The 18,103-nt window shown below is 40.4% G+C and overlaps 1 protein-coding gene across 15 annotated transcripts in view; it reads right to left on the bottom strand.

Annotated features, from left to right (window-relative positions):
* The window catches only part of LOC138763717 (3',5'-cyclic-AMP phosphodiesterase 4B-like), a 687,345-nt gene that overhangs the window by 136,430 nt on the left and 532,812 nt on the right, over positions 1–18,103 (bottom strand). For 14 of the 15 annotated variants that reach the window (XM_069938355.1, XM_069938353.1, XM_069938364.1 and 11 more), the window contains 2 exons: positions 13,876–13,912; positions 11,774–11,844 (listed from right to left, as the gene is read on the bottom strand). In XM_069938355.1, the coding sequence (XP_069794456.1) occupies positions 11,774–11,844; positions 13,876–13,912 (108 nt within the window). Of the gene's footprint in view, positions 1–56; positions 74–11,773; positions 11,845–13,875; positions 13,913–18,103 lie in introns of those variants that run through there. The other variant, XM_069938368.1, reaches the window with a different exon arrangement.

The raw sequence follows: 18,103 nt of genomic DNA, 5'->3' as shown, positions 1-18,103 counted from the left end.
GTTGGTTCCAGTGCTACAACAGACTGTATGATCCATCTTTCCATGTTGTGACTTACCAGAAGAGTTAGTCTTGGATCATGGACATCAGTTTTGTTCATTTCTAATTGAGCCTTTTCTGAAATAAAATGGTATTAAGTACACATATTATCCAGCAACAAATAGTGTGGCAGAGAGATCAATGAGAATTGTCAAAGAAACAGTGAAGAAACAAGTATTCTCAAGAGTGCTCAAGTTTAACAATAAGATAATGACTAATAAACATTTCTGCTAAAATCCGGAACAATGTCACATTTTATAACAAGCCACACTCTTGCTCAGTACTTATATGTAGAAGGCTCAGTAAATGACAGAGCTTACTTCAGCCAAATCTTGAGGGTAGAGTAGAAGAACAATTGTGAGAGAAACAAAATTATTACTCAAGGAGGGAGTGAGATATTTTAAGCAAAATGATAGGGTTTCTGTACAAACACAACCTGGCCAAATAGGACTTGTCCAAATGAGATGTTGGAGTGAAAGTGAGCAATACAAAGGCACATCAAGTCTGAATTTTAAACGTTTATGCAAATCCCTTAACTCCTTTGAGAGAGAGAGAGAGAGATAACAGAAAATGTCAAATGTCAATGGTCGTGTGATCTGGGATTGCATTTCTAGAAGTTGATCCAATGAAATTTGTGAAAGAAAAGACAAAAAGAAATTCAAGAACTAATGTCTTTCTCCAGTCAAAAACTGAGAGGAGCAGAGAGATTCAGTAACCCTGCAGAAATATCGGTACACAGTCTGCATGGGGAAATCGCCCTTTACACAAAGAGGGAAATCCTATTTATAGCAGAAGTTTGGTCTGCTTGTGTGTCTGTGTGTTTTGCACTGAGGACCAGAGAATGTTGCTTTGTCGTGTTTACTTGTGCAATCAGATGACAATAGTATCTTGACTGGTATCTAAATGGGTGACATATAATGTGTGCAGTGTTCTGGAGAGGGTGGACTAAATGAAGCGCATGCATTAGCAATTCATGTCTCATTCATTATAATGTGATGTTATACTGTAATTCATTATTCTCCTGGCACAACATGCCATTAAAATAAGAACTCATGTTCACTTTACATGAGCTACATTTTTAACGGCACTACTGCCACTTGCGCTTTGTTTTTAATCCTTTAGCTGGTCAGTCCAGATTGCTTTAGCTGATGCCAAGAGGATGCAGTCTGAATCTGGATCTTGCAGGATCAAAGGTAAATGAGGTCATCCTATGAGGCCATCTGCAATTTCTTCATTTAAAGCCCAGCAAATGAAGATAAGCATTAAGGAAATAAGTGGATATGCCACCTGCCTAGAGTCCTTTACTCATTCCTCTTCCTTCTTGACCAAATGGTTTCTCTTGCTCAGTATTCAGTGTATATCCTTTCGATTCATGCTTTGATCCAAAATGATTGTTGATTTATGGACTAATATTTGGGAACAACCAGTTTAATATTACAAATCTGATCATAACACAAATTCCATCTGCATCTGGCAAAATACGCCCTACAGTCTCCAAGCAATTTAAAGAACTCCAGAGTCAATCTTCTGGAAATGCAAGAACAGAGAATAGATATCATGCAGTAACTTAGCAATAGGTCATAACGATTTTAAATAGCAGTTGTGGAAACCGGATGCGTAGTGGGCAAGGTTTAGGATGACCCTTTGCTGTAACTGAATATTTCTTCAGATGAGCAAGGATAAGGAAAGGTACTAATTGAATCAATAAGCTTAAATTGAGGAATCCAACTGTTAAATCTGCCTTGTGCAATGACTGATGTCATAATCTATCTACTCTGTAAGCATCTTGTGGGCATGAAGAATCTACTTTCCACTGCCCTTATCATAGTGAAATGAATTCAGGCTTAGTACCTTTATATAAATATTATAGTTTAAGATTAAAAGAATAAGCTGAAATGGGCACTGAGGGAAACATCCTCATGTTTAACCTTTTGTGATTACATGAAGCATTGAAAACTTTACTTGGGATTTGGACATGCTTTATCTAAGATGAATAAACACAATTCTACACAATGCTGTAGAATTTCAGCAAGTTAAACAGTGTACTTTATATAGCAAAGATGAAGATACATAACCAATGTACTGGACTTGAGGCCTTCATGGATTCTCTCTGATGTAAGATGTGTTTTGGTAATATGAAAGGGTCCCAAAAGTGATCAATATAAATTTCTTGGGGCAAAACATTCATCTCCATTACAGGCATAATCACTCAACATATTAAACTCCTCTAATATATTAAACTTCTTCTTGAGGGGGTTGGGGGAAACACAGGCTCCTGGGCCAGAAGGGTCTGTTACCATGCAGTATATATACATTAAAAAATTGCTACAAGTATTGATGCTTCTCCTCTCGTTCCATAATCAGATTTTCTTTATTTTAGGTCAATCCAAACAACAATGCCATTAGCTAGGCCAACAAATTCCTGCACCCTACTCTGGTCTTACAGACTTTGAGCACGTGGCCAACCTACGTGAAAAATTCGACACACTTACTTCACTGAAATGCTAGACTATCACAGTAAGAACTGGTAAGTTTGTGATTCAAAAAACCTATGATGCTTTGGTTTAATCAGCATGTTCAAAATAGCCATAATGTTAGATGACTTAAAATAAAAATATTTCAAAATCATATTATACAAAATAAACCACATTAAATCAATTTTAAGATCATTAAACATGTCAGAAAGGTACTCTCATCTGCAAATTTGTTCCTCAAAGTAATGTTATCACTATATGGTGAAGTCCGCCCTCTAGCAGCTTTCTGAAGCAAATTCTTTTTTCAGTAATGAGACTTAACTCAGCTTTGCTCACATTCTGCTTTGTCGACCACTTGACTTCAAATTAACAGATCAATAGGAATAGAATAGATGTGGATCAGATGCCCATTTTCATGTCCTACCCAGGATTCCAATAAAGTTGTGACATTAACAATGCAGCTTTCTTGTAACTGGCAGTCTTTCAGTTTTACATTTACAAAAACATTTATTAGGGTCCTGAGATGGGCCCTTTTACAACAACTGCAAAAGAGCCATGTCTGGTTCTGACCTTGTCAATAATGTACTATTTCTTGTATAACAAGGGAGTGCAATCAAGAATGAAACCTTACGCAAACATGTTCAATGAATTTAGCACCTAAGTAATGCCAAGGCTAAGATCAGTTAGATTTCCAAGAAGATGTTTGATGAGGTGCCTCATCAAAGATTATTGTGAAAGACAAAAGGTCATGGCAACATGCAGATTATACTCCTTTTACATTCATGACTGAGGCCAAATACTATCTAACTCCATTAATACATTTGTAGGTGATGCCACAGATCTCATACAAAGTTGAGATGGTGTACAGGAAGGAAATTTAGAATCTAGTAACATGGCATTGTCTCCCTTAATGTCAGCAAGACAAAAGAACTGGTCATCAACTTTAGAAAGTAGGGTAGAGACCCTCTGTGGAGATGGAGGAGAGATTTAAGTTAGTAGGTGTAATTATCACCTACAACTTGCCTTATTCCAACCACACCAACACTATGAACAAGAAAGTGGACTTCAGAAGCCCAAGAAAAATCCATCATATCACCAGTATTCTTCATCAACTTTTGTATATGCACCACAGAAAGGATCCTGCCCAGATTCATCACAGCTAGGAAATGGGGACTGCTCTGCAAGAAACTTCAGCACAGCTCAGGCCATTGTGGAAATGAATTTCCCCTCCATCATTTCCATCTTCACCTCCCACTGCCTCAGGAAAGCAGCCAACATATTGAAGGATGCATCCCACCCAGTCATTCTCTTCTCCCCGCTATGAGGCAGACCACAATTGTTTATAACCACCAAATCAAGGACAGTTTCTTTCCCGCTGTTATCAGACTCTTGAATAGACTTTTCATTCACAAAAGATTATGCCTTGCATGGCGTAACTGTACTTATCTCTTTAACACACTTATGTTTTATTGATACACTATCCCCCGCACCTTCATTTTATTCTTGCATTACCTGGTGTGCTATGTATTGGTTAACTTACCTTGATGGCATGCAAGCCAAAGTTTTCCACTATACCAGTGACAATAAAAAAAATCAACTGAATTTAGAGCAGTGTGTAAGCATAATTAACTATGTTGCTGGTTGGCAAGATGTTATAAGCGATGTGTGATGGGGCTCAAATTTCTCACAACCTATATGAATAATGTAGATGAAGACACTGAATGTATGGCTTCTGAATTTGCTGTTGACAGCATGACAGGTAGAAGAGTAAGTTGAGAAAATCCTAGCAGGCAGATCCTGAAGGATATGGTTAAGTAAGTGGGCAAAGATATGCTCATGTAGTTCCCTCTCTGGGAAAAAGACGATGGCCATTCAGCTTATTGATGCCTCCTCATGATTTTATAAACTGCTAAAAGGTCACTCTTCAACCCCTTGTGCTCCAGAAAAAAAAAGACTCAGTATTTCCTTTTATAGCTCAGGCCCTCCTTCCTCAGCAACATTCTGGTGAATCTTTTCTGCATCCCTTCCAGATTAATGATGTGTCCAATAGCTGAGGGACCAAAACTGCATTCTGGTCTCACCAGTTGCAGCCTACTTTCATAAACATTTTACATAGCTCTAAGATGACATTCCAACTCCTGTATTCAATGCCCTGACCAATGACGGCAAGTGTGCCAAACTCCTCCTTCACCATCCTCCCTGTATCACCACTTCCATCGAAGTATGTCCCTGCCCTTCTAGGACTCTTATTCACTCTACAACACTAATCAGGGCACATTCTCCCCTGGTTTAACTTATCAAAAGGCATTACGAAAGAAAACTAGCACAAAATATAAAAACAGAGAGTTAAAGTTTTTGTACAACTGTATAGTGGAAAAGGATGACTAATATAAATGAAGGTAAATAAAGTAAATAAATAGAGGGGAATGAATATTGGGCAATGCAAAAACACGCAAGAATTCAAATGACATTTTTTTGTCCGTCTTCATGGTGGAAGACATGTCAAACTTGCCAAAGAGAGAATGAGGACCTCGATAGAATTGCTATCACTCAAGAAGTAGTGCTGTGTAAACTGGTGGGTCTAAAGGTAGGACAGTCCCCAGGTAAGAGGGAATGCATATCAGAGTTTGAAGGAAATGCCAGAAGTTATGGTAAAGGTGCTTGTGAAAATTTACCAATATTTTTGGGGCAGGATCTGGGGGATTGGAACACAGAAAATTTCAAATCACTGTTTAAAAAAAGATGAAGGCAAAAGACACATAATGATAGGCCAATTAGTTTAATGTCTCAATTAAGGAAAATGTTTGAAGCTATGATTAAGGAATAAATAGTGAGTAGTGAATAATGGTGAATAGAGCAAATGTACACATGACCATTCAACCTTCTGTGGTGAAAGGCATTAGTATAGATGTATGGACTGGCCAGTTTGAATTTACCTGACCTTCCCTAACCCCTCCCTTGGTTCCTCTCTGGATTTCCCAATAAATACTGGCATGCCCGGATGTATATGAGGTAAAAATAAATGACTCAGCATCAAGCCCTTGGGGAGCCCTTCGTACAGTTCGTGCAGGCAATGAGAGAGCTGGTTAGAGCCTCCGAGTATGTCAATGAGCTGATGCGGGACGGACTGCTGACAAACATGCTATCAACCCACGTCCGCCAAAAACTCCTGGAAAAAGGTAACTGCACATTGCAAGAAGGACTGGATTTGGGGGAGGTGACGGAGACAGGAGCAGCCAGGACCGGGAAGTGTGGGTTCAGCAGCTGGCAAGGCCCCCCAGAAGTCCTGCCCAGCCAGGAATGCAGTGTGTTCAAATTGCAAAAAGGGCACTATGCGAAGGTGTGCTGGGGACAGCCCACTATTAGCAGAGCCACGTGCAATCTGAAGGATGGGTCGCCATCTTGGGGTGAGTGGTCATCAAGACGACGATCACTACATCAATTCCGGCTTCAAATCAGTGACTGCTAACTTCACCTCTGGTCCCAGCCATGTGCGAGTACTGAGGGCGGCCACCTTCTGAGGTGCCAAGTCCGACATATTACCAATGTGAATTGTACAATGGTAACTTTGAATCGGACCTAACCCTGGCCTCCATGACGCTGGATCAGAACAGGCCTCACCAGCTGACGCGATCAATGGTGAACATTGAAGTAAACGGTTGCACCACAGGTTGTTCGTTTGACACAAGGAGCACCGAACGTTTTATCCACCCAGATTTAATAAAGCACAATGCATTGAAGGTGCCTCCGGAAAAGTGCCAAATATCCCTGGCCTCTAAAGCCCAGTCCGCAGAGACGTGTGGGTACTGTCGGGTAGACTTAAGGGTGTGGGGCAAGGAGTACAGGAATTTTAAAATTATGGTAATGTCCAAAGTCTGTGCGCCGATTATCCTGGGGTCTATTCCAGTGTCAGTTGGAAAGTGTAACGATGCAGTTTGATGGTCCACACCCCCTGATCACGGTGCAGAACGAGGAATTCAGCCCTGCCAATGAGAGTAAGCTGGGCAGTATGTGTGGGCTGTCCACCCTTCAGGTCACTCCGCCCCTGCTATTTGAGCACTTAGAGAATTGCAGACTGATAACTGATAAAAGCAGGAGATAAAGTCCGGAGGACAGACGTTTCATTAAAACCAAAGTCTAGAGGCTGTTGGCCGAGGGATCATTGAGCCCAGTAACAGCCCCTGGCATGTGCCTGGTGGTAAAAGGGAGGGAAAAAGAACCAGATGGTAATAGACGACAGCCAAACTGTGAATAAATTTATGTTACTGGATGCCTACCCCCTACCCTGAATCACCGACATGGTGAATGAGATAGCCCAATATAGGGTCTTCTCCACCATAGACCTTAAGCCGGCATACCATCAGATCCCAACCCGCCCAGAGGAAGGGCCCTACACGGCTTTTGAAGCTGACGGCTGACTGTATTAGTTCCTCAGGGTGCAATTCGGTCTGATGAATGGGGTATCGGTGTTCCAAAGAGAGATGGACCACATGATGGATGATCACAAACTAACGGCAACGTTCCTGTACTTGGATAATGTCATCATATGCGGCCATGATGTGGAGGAACATGATGCGGATCTAAGGGAGTTCCTCGCCACGGCAAAAACCCTAAACCTGATGTATAAACAGAAGAAATGAGTGTCTGCATTTCATGACTAGTGATACTAGGGTACATGGTGGAGGGTGGGATTGTGTCCCTGGACCCAGAGAGAATGTGCCCCCTTAGGGATCTACCGTTGCCCCACAACCTGAAAGCCCTGGAAAGGTGACTTGGGTTCTTTTCCTATTATGCTCAATGAGTCCAGCCATTAGTGAAGATAACAGACTTTCCCCCATCTGCGGAGGCTCGTAAAGCCTTCGAGGGCATCAAGGATGAGATCTTCAAGGCAGTGATGCATGCCATTGATGAATCCATCCTATTCCAAGTGGAAAGTGATGCCTCTGGTGTTGCCCAATCAGCCACGCTGAATCAGGCAGGCAGGGTAGTGGCATTTTCTCTAGAACACTCCAGGGCCCGGAACTCAGCAATTGAAAAAGAGGTGCAGGCCATAGTGGAAGCTGTGTGTCACTGGAGGTATTATTTAGCTGGTAGACCATTTACCCTGCTGATGGACCAGAGGGCCGTTACGTTTATGTTTAACAACAAACACCAGTTAAAAATTTTTAAAATTATAAGATCATACGGTGGAGAATCAAACTCTCCAAGAATAATTATGAGATCTTATACTGGCCCGGGAAGCTTAATGAGCCACCCGATGCTCTGACCCGGGGAATGTGTGCCAACGGATTGTCTGGTTCCTGCATGACAAGCTCTGCCACCCCAGGGTCACAAGGCTGTATCACTTTGTGAGGGTTAGAAATTTACCCTACTCAGTTGAGGAGATTCGGGAACTGTCCCTCAAATACTTGGTCTGTGCTGAATGCAAGCCGCGTTTTTACAGACCGGATGGAACCCAACTGATGAAGGCAACCTGCCCTTTCGAACATCTTAGTATGAACTTCAAAGGCCCCCTCCCATCCAATAACAGGAATCTGTACTTCCTGAATGTAGTGGATGAGTTATCTCTTGTCCGGATATGACCACAGCCAGGATCCTCAAAGCACTCCAGACCGTATTCACTATGTTTGGATACCTCAGCTACAGACGTAGTGACAGGGGTTCCTCCTTCATGAGTCAGGAGCTGCGACTGTATCTATAGGCGGTGGGGATAGCCACAAGGAGTACTAGTTATAACCCCCAAGGGAATGGGCAAGTGGAGAGGGAGAATGGTACAATCCTGTTGGCCCTCATGTCAAAAGGGATGCTGTCTCCCAGTGGCAAGAAGTATTGCCGGACACACTGCACGCTACCAGGTCCCTGTTGTGCATGGCTACTAATGCCACCCCCCAGGAGAAACTCTTCTTTTCCCAGGAGGTCGGCATCCATAACCATTATGCCAGTCTGACTGACGACACTGGAGCCGGTACTTCTTCACAGACATACGAGACCCCAGAAGACAGATCTCCTGGTGGAAAAAGTGCATCTGGTACACACAATACGCATTTTGTGGTATCAGGATGGGAGGGAAGACACGGTGTCAGTCTAAGATCTGGCCCAGGCAGGGTACACTAACACTGATCAGGTGACCCCAGAAGAACCAGTTAGTCAATCGACACAGCACCCATCCACGTCCTAGGGTTTTGAAGTACCTCTGCCCCCACCCTCCAGATAATCTGATCTCCTGTAGAACCTCTCCCCCCAGCACCAGTCATAAGCCAAGCACCTGCTGCGGTCAATCCCACGTCAGAACATGTGATGAAACCGGAACATGCAGAAGAAATCCACTGAAAACTGGGAGACCTTACAAACTCCTTAAGATAGTAGTGGATTCCAACCAGGGTTACTGGTGCTGTAATAGCATTGTGCTAACCAATACACAAACTGTGCTGCCTTAAATATAACACAATGCCCTTCCAATGTCCTTTCACAAGGTTTATTATGAGACTTTAAAAGGGAAATGGCAAACAAAATCTCAGTAACAAGGCAGGAACCTGAGCATGCTGCTTGCCTCTAATTCTGCAGAAACCAACATGAAATACAAGACATACTTTCTTTACATAGCACCCTTACAGGATGCCCCAAAGTAAGTTAAGTGTCTTTGAATCTTAGGCTTGGCTGTAATATGAAAAACATGACACCTAATTTACACAAGAAAACTCACACAAAAAGTGATGTTGACCAAATTATTTTCCTTTTAAAACGAGTTGTATTGGCTGAGGGATAAACATAGGTCATTAGTTCAGGGTGAAATAAAAGCTTACTTTGAATAAATGTATTTTTTTCTTGATGACATTATGAAATCACCATAGATTGACAGCAGAGCAGGCGGTGAGATTGTTGAAAGCAACTCTCTTGAAAATGATCGCACTGCTTGGTTTATACAGAAACCTAATGACTTGAGGAAAGACTCTACAACCATCACAAACCCTTGAAATGCATAATAGAAATGTCATTGGGAAGTGAAGGATATTCCAGAAATCATGGCAGAATAACGCAGTCATAATAGAATTAGAGATGCAACCAATCCATATTGCAATATTCTTATCATGATGGTGGAAGAGAGCTCATTTTATTTTGATTATTCAGACTAGGATGAGAGGATGATAAAAACAGAAAGGATGCTGGAGCTGAAACTTACCGTTTATAGTTGTGAGACAAACAACGGTTGCACAAGCATGTAGCCACAGAACTTCTACCCACTTCACTGCTGATTGGGAAAAGATTGCCCGCGAGGATAAAGAAATCACTAAGCAATGGGATACCCCAGTGTTTCTCAACCTTTTTTCCCTACTCACATACCACCTTAAGTAATCCCTTACAGAGCACCAATGGAATAGGACAGAACCATAGAATATTACAGCACAGGAACAGGCCTCTTCAGCCTTCTAAACTGTGCTGAACCATTTTTTTTAAAACCTAGTCCCACTGACCTACACCCAGTTCATAGTTCTCCATACCTCTCCCATCCAAGCATGTATTCAAATTCCCCTTAAAAGTTAAAATTGAGCCTGCATTCATCAGGATGTCATAGGAAAAATAAACTTGAGACCCACTGAAATAATGGATCATGAGAATGTGATCAAAATAGTTCTGGAGAATGCCTCCTTTTAGGTCAGAAGTTAAAATGGGGATTTTGATGTAGAATACATCTCTAGATTCAACTTATCTCTCATATCATGGTTGCTGTGCAGCTGATGGTTTTACTGACAGTCATTATTCTAGTGTCTGTACACCAATGGCAGATAAACCATTGGTGTTAGAGGGACAATTATTTAGAAGACCAAACAGATGTACTGTTAGGAATCTAATCTTTAGGCCCTGTTGGCCACAAGGGCCAAGACAGGGACTATTGTAGGGGAAAGAATAGTGAGGGCTAATAACAAGTAAATAGGGATATGGATTGTGGTAATGTGGTAACATGTTCCACCAGACAAAGCCCAAAAGTAAAGACATGGAATGCAGCAATTACGACACCCAAATTTCAGGAACAAATTATACCATGTACTATTGTTGTAATAGAAATTGGATTTAAGTTAAACTTCTAAAAAATCATTTTTTTTCTAATCAACCTAATTTTTACTTAATTCTTTCCGTTACCACCATTCTATTATCAAAACATAGTTTTACTGCTGATCAAGTTTCTATGTAATCTTGTTAGATGAAAATATAAAAGATGCATTAAATTGGTGCTAAGGTAGATCAGCTTTGACTGGTCTCGTAGTGCACAACAGTTTTAATAAATTATCTGTTATTTCGAGCACGAACTCCATGTGGCCCTTTCACTTCTCCTACACATCCACTCATTAAATTCCTCATTTGAATGAAAATGAACACCAAAAGTTATTCTAACTCCTGCCAAACCAAACATTGTCCCAATAAAAAAAACAATCTGCAAACAATTACAGGTTGAACCTCTATTATACAGCGCTCTGTGGTCTGGCATTGTTTGAATCTTTTGCCATTAGTACAAACTCCTTACAAACAGCGCGGGACTCAAACCCTGGTTCCCGATCGCTGGTGATGTAAAGGTTGAAACTGCTGTGACCAGGACCGGGGTTTGAGTCCCATGCTGTCTGTAAGGAATTTGTACTAACGGCGTCAGATTCAACCTTTACAGCATCAGTGATTGGGGCCGGGGTTTGTCTCCTGTGGAGTTTGCACTAACATCCCAATCACTGGCGCTGTAATAACATTGCGCTAACTGCTACGCTAACCGTGCTGCCTCACAGTATTTTTTCCTGTTTTAAGCTTTGTTCTACCTTTGATATGTTTACATAAGGGGTTCCCTTAGGGCTCAATTTCTGTTTTCTGGCATTTTCTGTGGTCTGGCAATGGCCAGGTCACGATGTTACCAGATTAAAGAGGTTTGACCTGTACTAAATTAAAGAGAAAGAAAATGCTGGAAATACTCAGCAGGTCATCAGTGGAAAGAAAAATGTATTAACATTTCAGGTTAAAAAGCAGATGCTGTTTGACCAAATGAATGTTACACATATAATTTTATTACTCATTTTTTTCAGATTTCCAGGTACCACAGTTTTTTCATTTACCATTATAAAACCTCAGTTTTAAATATTAGTTGAGCACATTGATTCACCAATCTACATATATCATCACTGAATCCAGAAACATGCACATTACAGCAGATCATGCTTCAGACACACATTTTTATCTCCCCAGCTGTATCCAACCCACATTTAACTTTTACTGATGGACTTACTTGCTTGGCGCTCCATGAACATTTGTTAATATTGAGAAATTGCCCCTCACACTCCGCAGGCTGGCCAGTACCTTAAAAAAGTGAAAGCTGTTTGTTACCATTGACATTTTTTTTAAAGCAGTGTTAAGATCATTCTGTTGATTTGAAATTCAGTCAAAAAGTAAAGTGTCAGATTCAATTTCCATTCATTTATAAAATACTGATTTTAGTTAAACCTTCAGCCAAAGTATTGCAATCAGACCAACTGGGGTAAATTTGAATTAAAACGTTTGTGTTACTCAAGTTCACCAATTTCATCCTATTGCCATGATAGGAAGAAGAGTGAGAAAGAAAGGCATCAGAAAAGATCATTGCTAACCAGCCTCATTTACTGGAAAATTATAAGTTGGAGACAAATTGCCTTCCAGCAGTTCTTGCTGAAACCTGCCTATGTGAGATTCTTGCTACAAAGTGCCCAAATTCAAAATAAGTTAAGGGAGATGGGGATTAGTTATGCAGTCAGATTTGCAAGAATGACTTTCATACTACTTGACACATTGATGGCAGAACATTTATAATTATAACTATTATAATATAATTCTTATGAACAGATATTATTCTATAATAAAATACGCTGGAAGCCAAAGTCAAAAGAAAGTAGACTAGTTCTTGAAGGAGGTCTTAACAAATTCCATCTGAGTTTGTCAGTGCAATTGATACTAAAACCAGCACAAAAGCCCCAGCATTGTTTCAGAGAAATGCTAAGGGTAACAAGCATCTGTAGATTCATAATACTGCTCAACAACACTCAGAGACTCTACACTTTATTAAACAATATTAATTTATTTTTATATATGTGTATAGCTACTTCATATGTATCGTTTGTCTGTGTGTGTGTTATGTCTGGTTGTGTGTTTGCATCTTTTGTACTGAGGACTGCAGAATGCTGCTTCGTCAGGTTGTCCTTGCACAATCGGATGACAAAAAACTTGAACTTGTTAATAGACTAGGATGAAGGAGTAAAATACAAGGCAGTTTTTAGCTACTCAAGAAATGCGACTGGATGAATTGAATTTCTTTTTGTTAAAAGCAAAGAAAAATAAACACGAGATGCACAAGCAAAATTAGACCATTTAGCCCATCAAGTCTGCCTTGCCATTCAAATTACTGCTGGTGCATTTTTTCTCTCTACCCTATTCTCCTACCATCTCCCCATAACCTTCGACACCTTTACTAGTCAAGAACCTATCAACCTCCACAGTAAATATCCTCAATGACTTGGCTTCCAAAGCTGTCTGTAGCATCATACTTCACAGATTGACCACCTTTTGGCTGAAGAAATTTCTCCTCATCTCTGCTCTAAAGGAACAAGTCCAAATATTGTCTAATCTATGCCTTATAAAGTCTTAGCATTATATCCTTTTATATCCTCTCAAAATGAATGCATTTGCCTTCTTTACTACTGACTAAATTTGCAAGCTAATCTTTAAGGAATCTAGCGCTAGGACTTCCAAGTTCATTTGGACTTCTGCTTTGTTAATTATTTAACCATTTCAAAAATAATCTATGCTTTATTCCTTCTACCAAAGTGCATGACCATACATTTTCCTACACTATTCCATCTGCCGTTTATTTGCCCATTCTCTCCAACCCAACCACATCTCTACGAACTCCTTACTTCCTCAACACAATCTGCCCTTCCATCTCTCTTTGTACCATTTGCAAACATGGCTACAAAGCCGTCAATTCTGCCATACAAATCATTAACACATAACACAAAAAGTAGTGAAAACAACATCCACTAACTCTACTTTGCCTGTCCTGCTTCTTACTTCCTCAAAGAGTTCCAACAGATTTTTCAGGCACGATCTCCCCTGAAGGAAATCAAGCTGAATTTGGCCAAGCAGAGCGGTCCCAGTGGACCATTCTCATGAAACTCTTGATGCCAATTTTTAAAGAAAGTCTCATAATTTTCAAAAGACACAGTCTGTTCTCAAACTTTGCTGGGAAAAACAAGCACACCAGGGAATTAGGAAAAAATAAAACAGGGAAGAATATCAGAGAAAAGGAAGAGGGGAGAAAAATTCCACAAGATAACAAAGAGAATATGCCATTAAATATACCTGTGCAAATGGTGTTACTATCAAGTCATCTCCATGTCTGAAAGGATAAAATAAAATAAAGGTCAGTCTATTAAATTTGTTAAAAATTTACAATTAGAATTCAACACTAGTTCATAAAGTGATAACAATCCTTAAGGGATTCCTAACACCCCCCCCACCCACCCACCACAAATGAAATTATATTTCACAATGATGAGAATTAATTTCAATGCACTAGGTCACAAAGTGGTAAACTCTCTGCATTATTAATGGGGATGACATCACCACTTCTTGCTGTACAAGCTGCTGTAATAGACTTCATCAGGGGCGGTTTTGAGTTATGCACAAAAAGACATCAGGGGGATGCTCACAGAGGCAATGAAGTCACCCGGCTAGGGCTGAGGTGTGAGCAAGAAGTCATGGGACCTGACAAATGCATATAAGGTAATAAACTGTTAAATCCACAGTCCTGCTGATGGTAGAATAAAATTGCAAAGCGGGAAAAGGCAAATTTAAGATATTAAAATAAGATCATCGCAGACAGAATGAGCAATAAAGATTCAATGGGTCAGATGGTGTCTGTGTTATGAGAAAATATGAAAAAAATTAGAAAGATATTTACTGGTGGAGTAAATGAGATGGAATGAGGTGAAACTCCAACAAGCAGTGAGGAACTGATCAGAAATTCTAAAGGTTTGTCATTGGTTCACCTAGCTCTGTTTCACATGCTCATTTTAAACTCACCCGTGTCCTGTTCACACACTCTTAATGTCCAGTTCCCACGTGCTTTATATAAACTCATTCTGGTTACACACCTTATAATATCACCGGGACCCCATTACACACAGTTCCTATAACTTCAGAGACTCATTCCCATGCTCCTCATCATTTTTGCAATATAAGTTCACCTGGACCTCGCTCCCAGGATCCTTATCAACTTACCAGGACCACATTCCATACATTTTCTATTCACAGAGCTTCACTTCCCAAATTCTTGATAAATTCACTGGAAACCAATTCCATGTGCTTTCAAAAAGTTCACAGTACCCTGTTCTCATGCTCACAGGAATCTTGTTTATAGCACTTTTTATAAACTACCCCACTACATTCCTTAAACATGCTGATACCTATATTACAATGTTCCCTTTAAACTAAGCAGAGCCTTGCCCCATTTTCCTTTAAACCTGACTCAGTTTTATTCCCTGTGTTCCTTTTAAAACATTTGGTTCACTGAAAAAGAAATATTCCACTGTGTAACATGCAAAAAAAAAACATGAGTTGGGTTAGCAGTAGGAATAATATCAAATAGTATGAACATTCTGGCAGTCTGGCATCACTGAAGTCCCACAGGGTGCCAGATTATAGAGTATTAAAGCATATAGATATTGTAATGGCTCTGAGGAATTGAATTTGAGAAATTATTAAGAATTAGAAATGAGTCTCCACAAATTTCATCTTCCAATGTTGCCAATGAGAGTATGTCACTTTTAAATACTGCCACACTTTACAAGAATGATCGAGATGGTGAAAGTGGCGCTCTTTCTCCTGTACTGCCTTCATTTCTAGTCATCCTATCTCTTGTCTTGTTATTGGTTAGAAGTGATATGATCATATGGCAGTCCTACAATTTCCTTGCCAGGAAGTTGCTTGATCTACACTGTTTCTTGAATATGGAAGGCTATGCTTTCAGCTCCAAGACTCAGGGATTTTTTTTACCACAACCTCTTTTTACATCCTCTTCAAAATCCAAATCTGTAACCAGGCTCCTCCCTTTATATGTCCTACTTTCATTTAATGGTGACTTATGATCCCACCTCTATAAAGTTTACTTTGGAAACTTTTCTCATACCAAAGGCCCTACTGTATATAAATGTTATTTCATGAAAAATGAAAGTCTGCAGATGATGTAAATGTAGTAAAAACACAAAAATGCTAGAGGAATTTAGAAAGTCTCGCAGCAGCTAGAGGAGGTAAAGATATATAACCAACATTTCGAGCCTGAGCCCTTTTCAAGGTAAATAAATGTTACTTGTGTTGTTTTTAAGTTACCCTCATGTTGGCCAAGGTTCACCTGGGAGCATTAGCAAATGTTGTATTGAATTATGGTGTGTTTTTCCTGCTGGTTTCTCATGCCATAACATAATTAATGTTTGGTTATGTTGTGCCTGGATGTAATTTCTGGATATTCCTCTTGCATGCTTTGACTGGAATTGCAGTAATTCATGGTCCAGCTTGGAGGTTGTTAAATGATGGTGCTCAATCTTGGAATTCAAGAAAGAAAAATTAGAATTCTTTGTTGATTAAGCTGCATCTTGTTTCCAGTTCTTGTTCAAACTATTTGTATTTCAGGCACAAAATAAATCGATAGAGACATTCAACTTTTCTGATTGGAACTTACAGCAGCAGTGGAAATAGTCATGACAGCAAGTAAAATTAGAACAGATTTATTACAAGCCATGAGAGACTAATATCTATTTACTTGAAAAATCAAACTGCAGAGTTTGCACAACTGGCCTCTGTAACTGCTTTCAAGGCAGCTCAGATGATCAGTATACCATGGCAAGCAGAGCATAAAGGTCTGTGTTCAATCCTCAATGTGCGATGAAGGTAAATGGTGCCAGAGAAATTGCAATTAGCTTTAATTCCTTCTGTTCCCTCAAGGAACTAATTTACTCCCAGGTCAGGTTCTGTGGATATCAGCAGATCCCTTGTTCCTTGAGCAAATAGATATTTGTCACGAGTTTAAACAGTAGATACTTGGCATTTTGAATACATTCTGCTCATCAAGAATATATTTAAATTGCTTTTGCAGAACAGGGTGCTTTCAATTTCTATTGTTCAAGACTGAAAAAAGAGAGACTGAGGTACAAATACATACTCAGAAATCAATATGTGAGAGCTAGGGGCCACTTTCAGAAAGGGACATTCACATTGGAGTACAGTCCTGTACTTGTGATCATCAACAATGCACTTTTTGCCACATTCACTGGTAATGAACAGGCAAGAGCCTGGAGTATTTTTTTTCTCAGTCTATCTCGCAGCATGTACTGTCCAAACTCACATGACGAACACCAGAAAGTAGCTAATAGCCCTGGAATTGACCCCAAAGTGAGATAGACCCTTAATGAAACAATATTTTTGTGCATACTTTTCAAAATTAAATTTTCACTTTGTTCCTTATATTCCACATTCTTGTGGATACTTAATGCTTTACCGTGTGCTCTATACTTTGTTGACATATAAAATGCAAGTTGAAGAAATGTGGGAGAAAATGCTGGAAGTACAGCTGCTTAATTATTCCTGCAAAGCTAAATCGGGGGCAGGAATGAAACAAATATCTGGGAACAAATCTGAAAGTAGCTTTTGTAGCCCAGATGCACCAGTAAAGAAGATCAGTGAAGAAATCTTGAGGCATATTTTAAAACGGCTAAATAAAAAAACTGTGCTGATGGAATGAAGGAGCATTTCATTGACAATATGGTGCAAATGCCTTCAGGGTATAAAGTGTTGAAAGGGGACTTAGAAATATTGGATATTCCAGAAAACAGTGACCAAAAGGATTTTAACTTTGTACTTGAAAACAAAACAGAATCTGATGATTCTTCCAATTTCAAAGTAACCAAGTGAGAAGATCAGAGAGCAGTTGATAAGAATGGAGAATTAATTGTAAGTAATCATGGGTCCTCTACTGGCATCACCTACGGCTCCTAGAACGCTTCCATCAGCGCTGTCTCCGCTCCATCCTCAACATTCATTGGAATGACTTCATCACCAACATCGATGTACTCGAGCTGGCAGAGTCCGCAAGCATCGAATCCATGCTGCTGAAGACCCAACTGCGCTGGGTGGGTCACGTCTCCAGAATGGAGGACCATCGCCTTCCCAAGATGGTGTTATATGGCGAGCTCTCCACTGGCCACCGAGACAGAGGTGCACCAAAGAAGAGGTACAAGGACTGCTTAAAGAAATCTCTTGGTGCCTGCCACATTGACCACTGCCAGTGGGCTGATCTCGCCTCCAACCGTGCATCTTGGCGCCTCACAGTTCGGCGGGCAGCAACCTCCTTTGAAGAAGACTGCAGAGCCCACCTCACTGACAAAAGACAAAGGAGGAAAAACCCAACACCCAACCCCAACCCACCAATTTTCCCTTGCAACCGCTGCAACCGTGCCTGCCTTTCCCGCATTGGACTTGTCAGTCACCAACGAGCCTGCAGCAGACGTGGACAATACCCCTCCATAAATCTTCG

Source organism: Narcine bancroftii, chromosome 5 (genome assembly GCF_036971445.1).
Source record: "Narcine bancroftii isolate sNarBan1 chromosome 5, sNarBan1.hap1, whole genome shotgun sequence".
In the NCBI taxonomy this organism is placed as follows: domain Eukaryota; kingdom Metazoa; phylum Chordata; class Chondrichthyes; order Torpediniformes; family Narcinidae; genus Narcine; species Narcine bancroftii.
The sequence above is the reverse complement of the archived record's forward strand: the minus strand, read 5'-3'. Positions and strand labels throughout refer to the sequence as shown.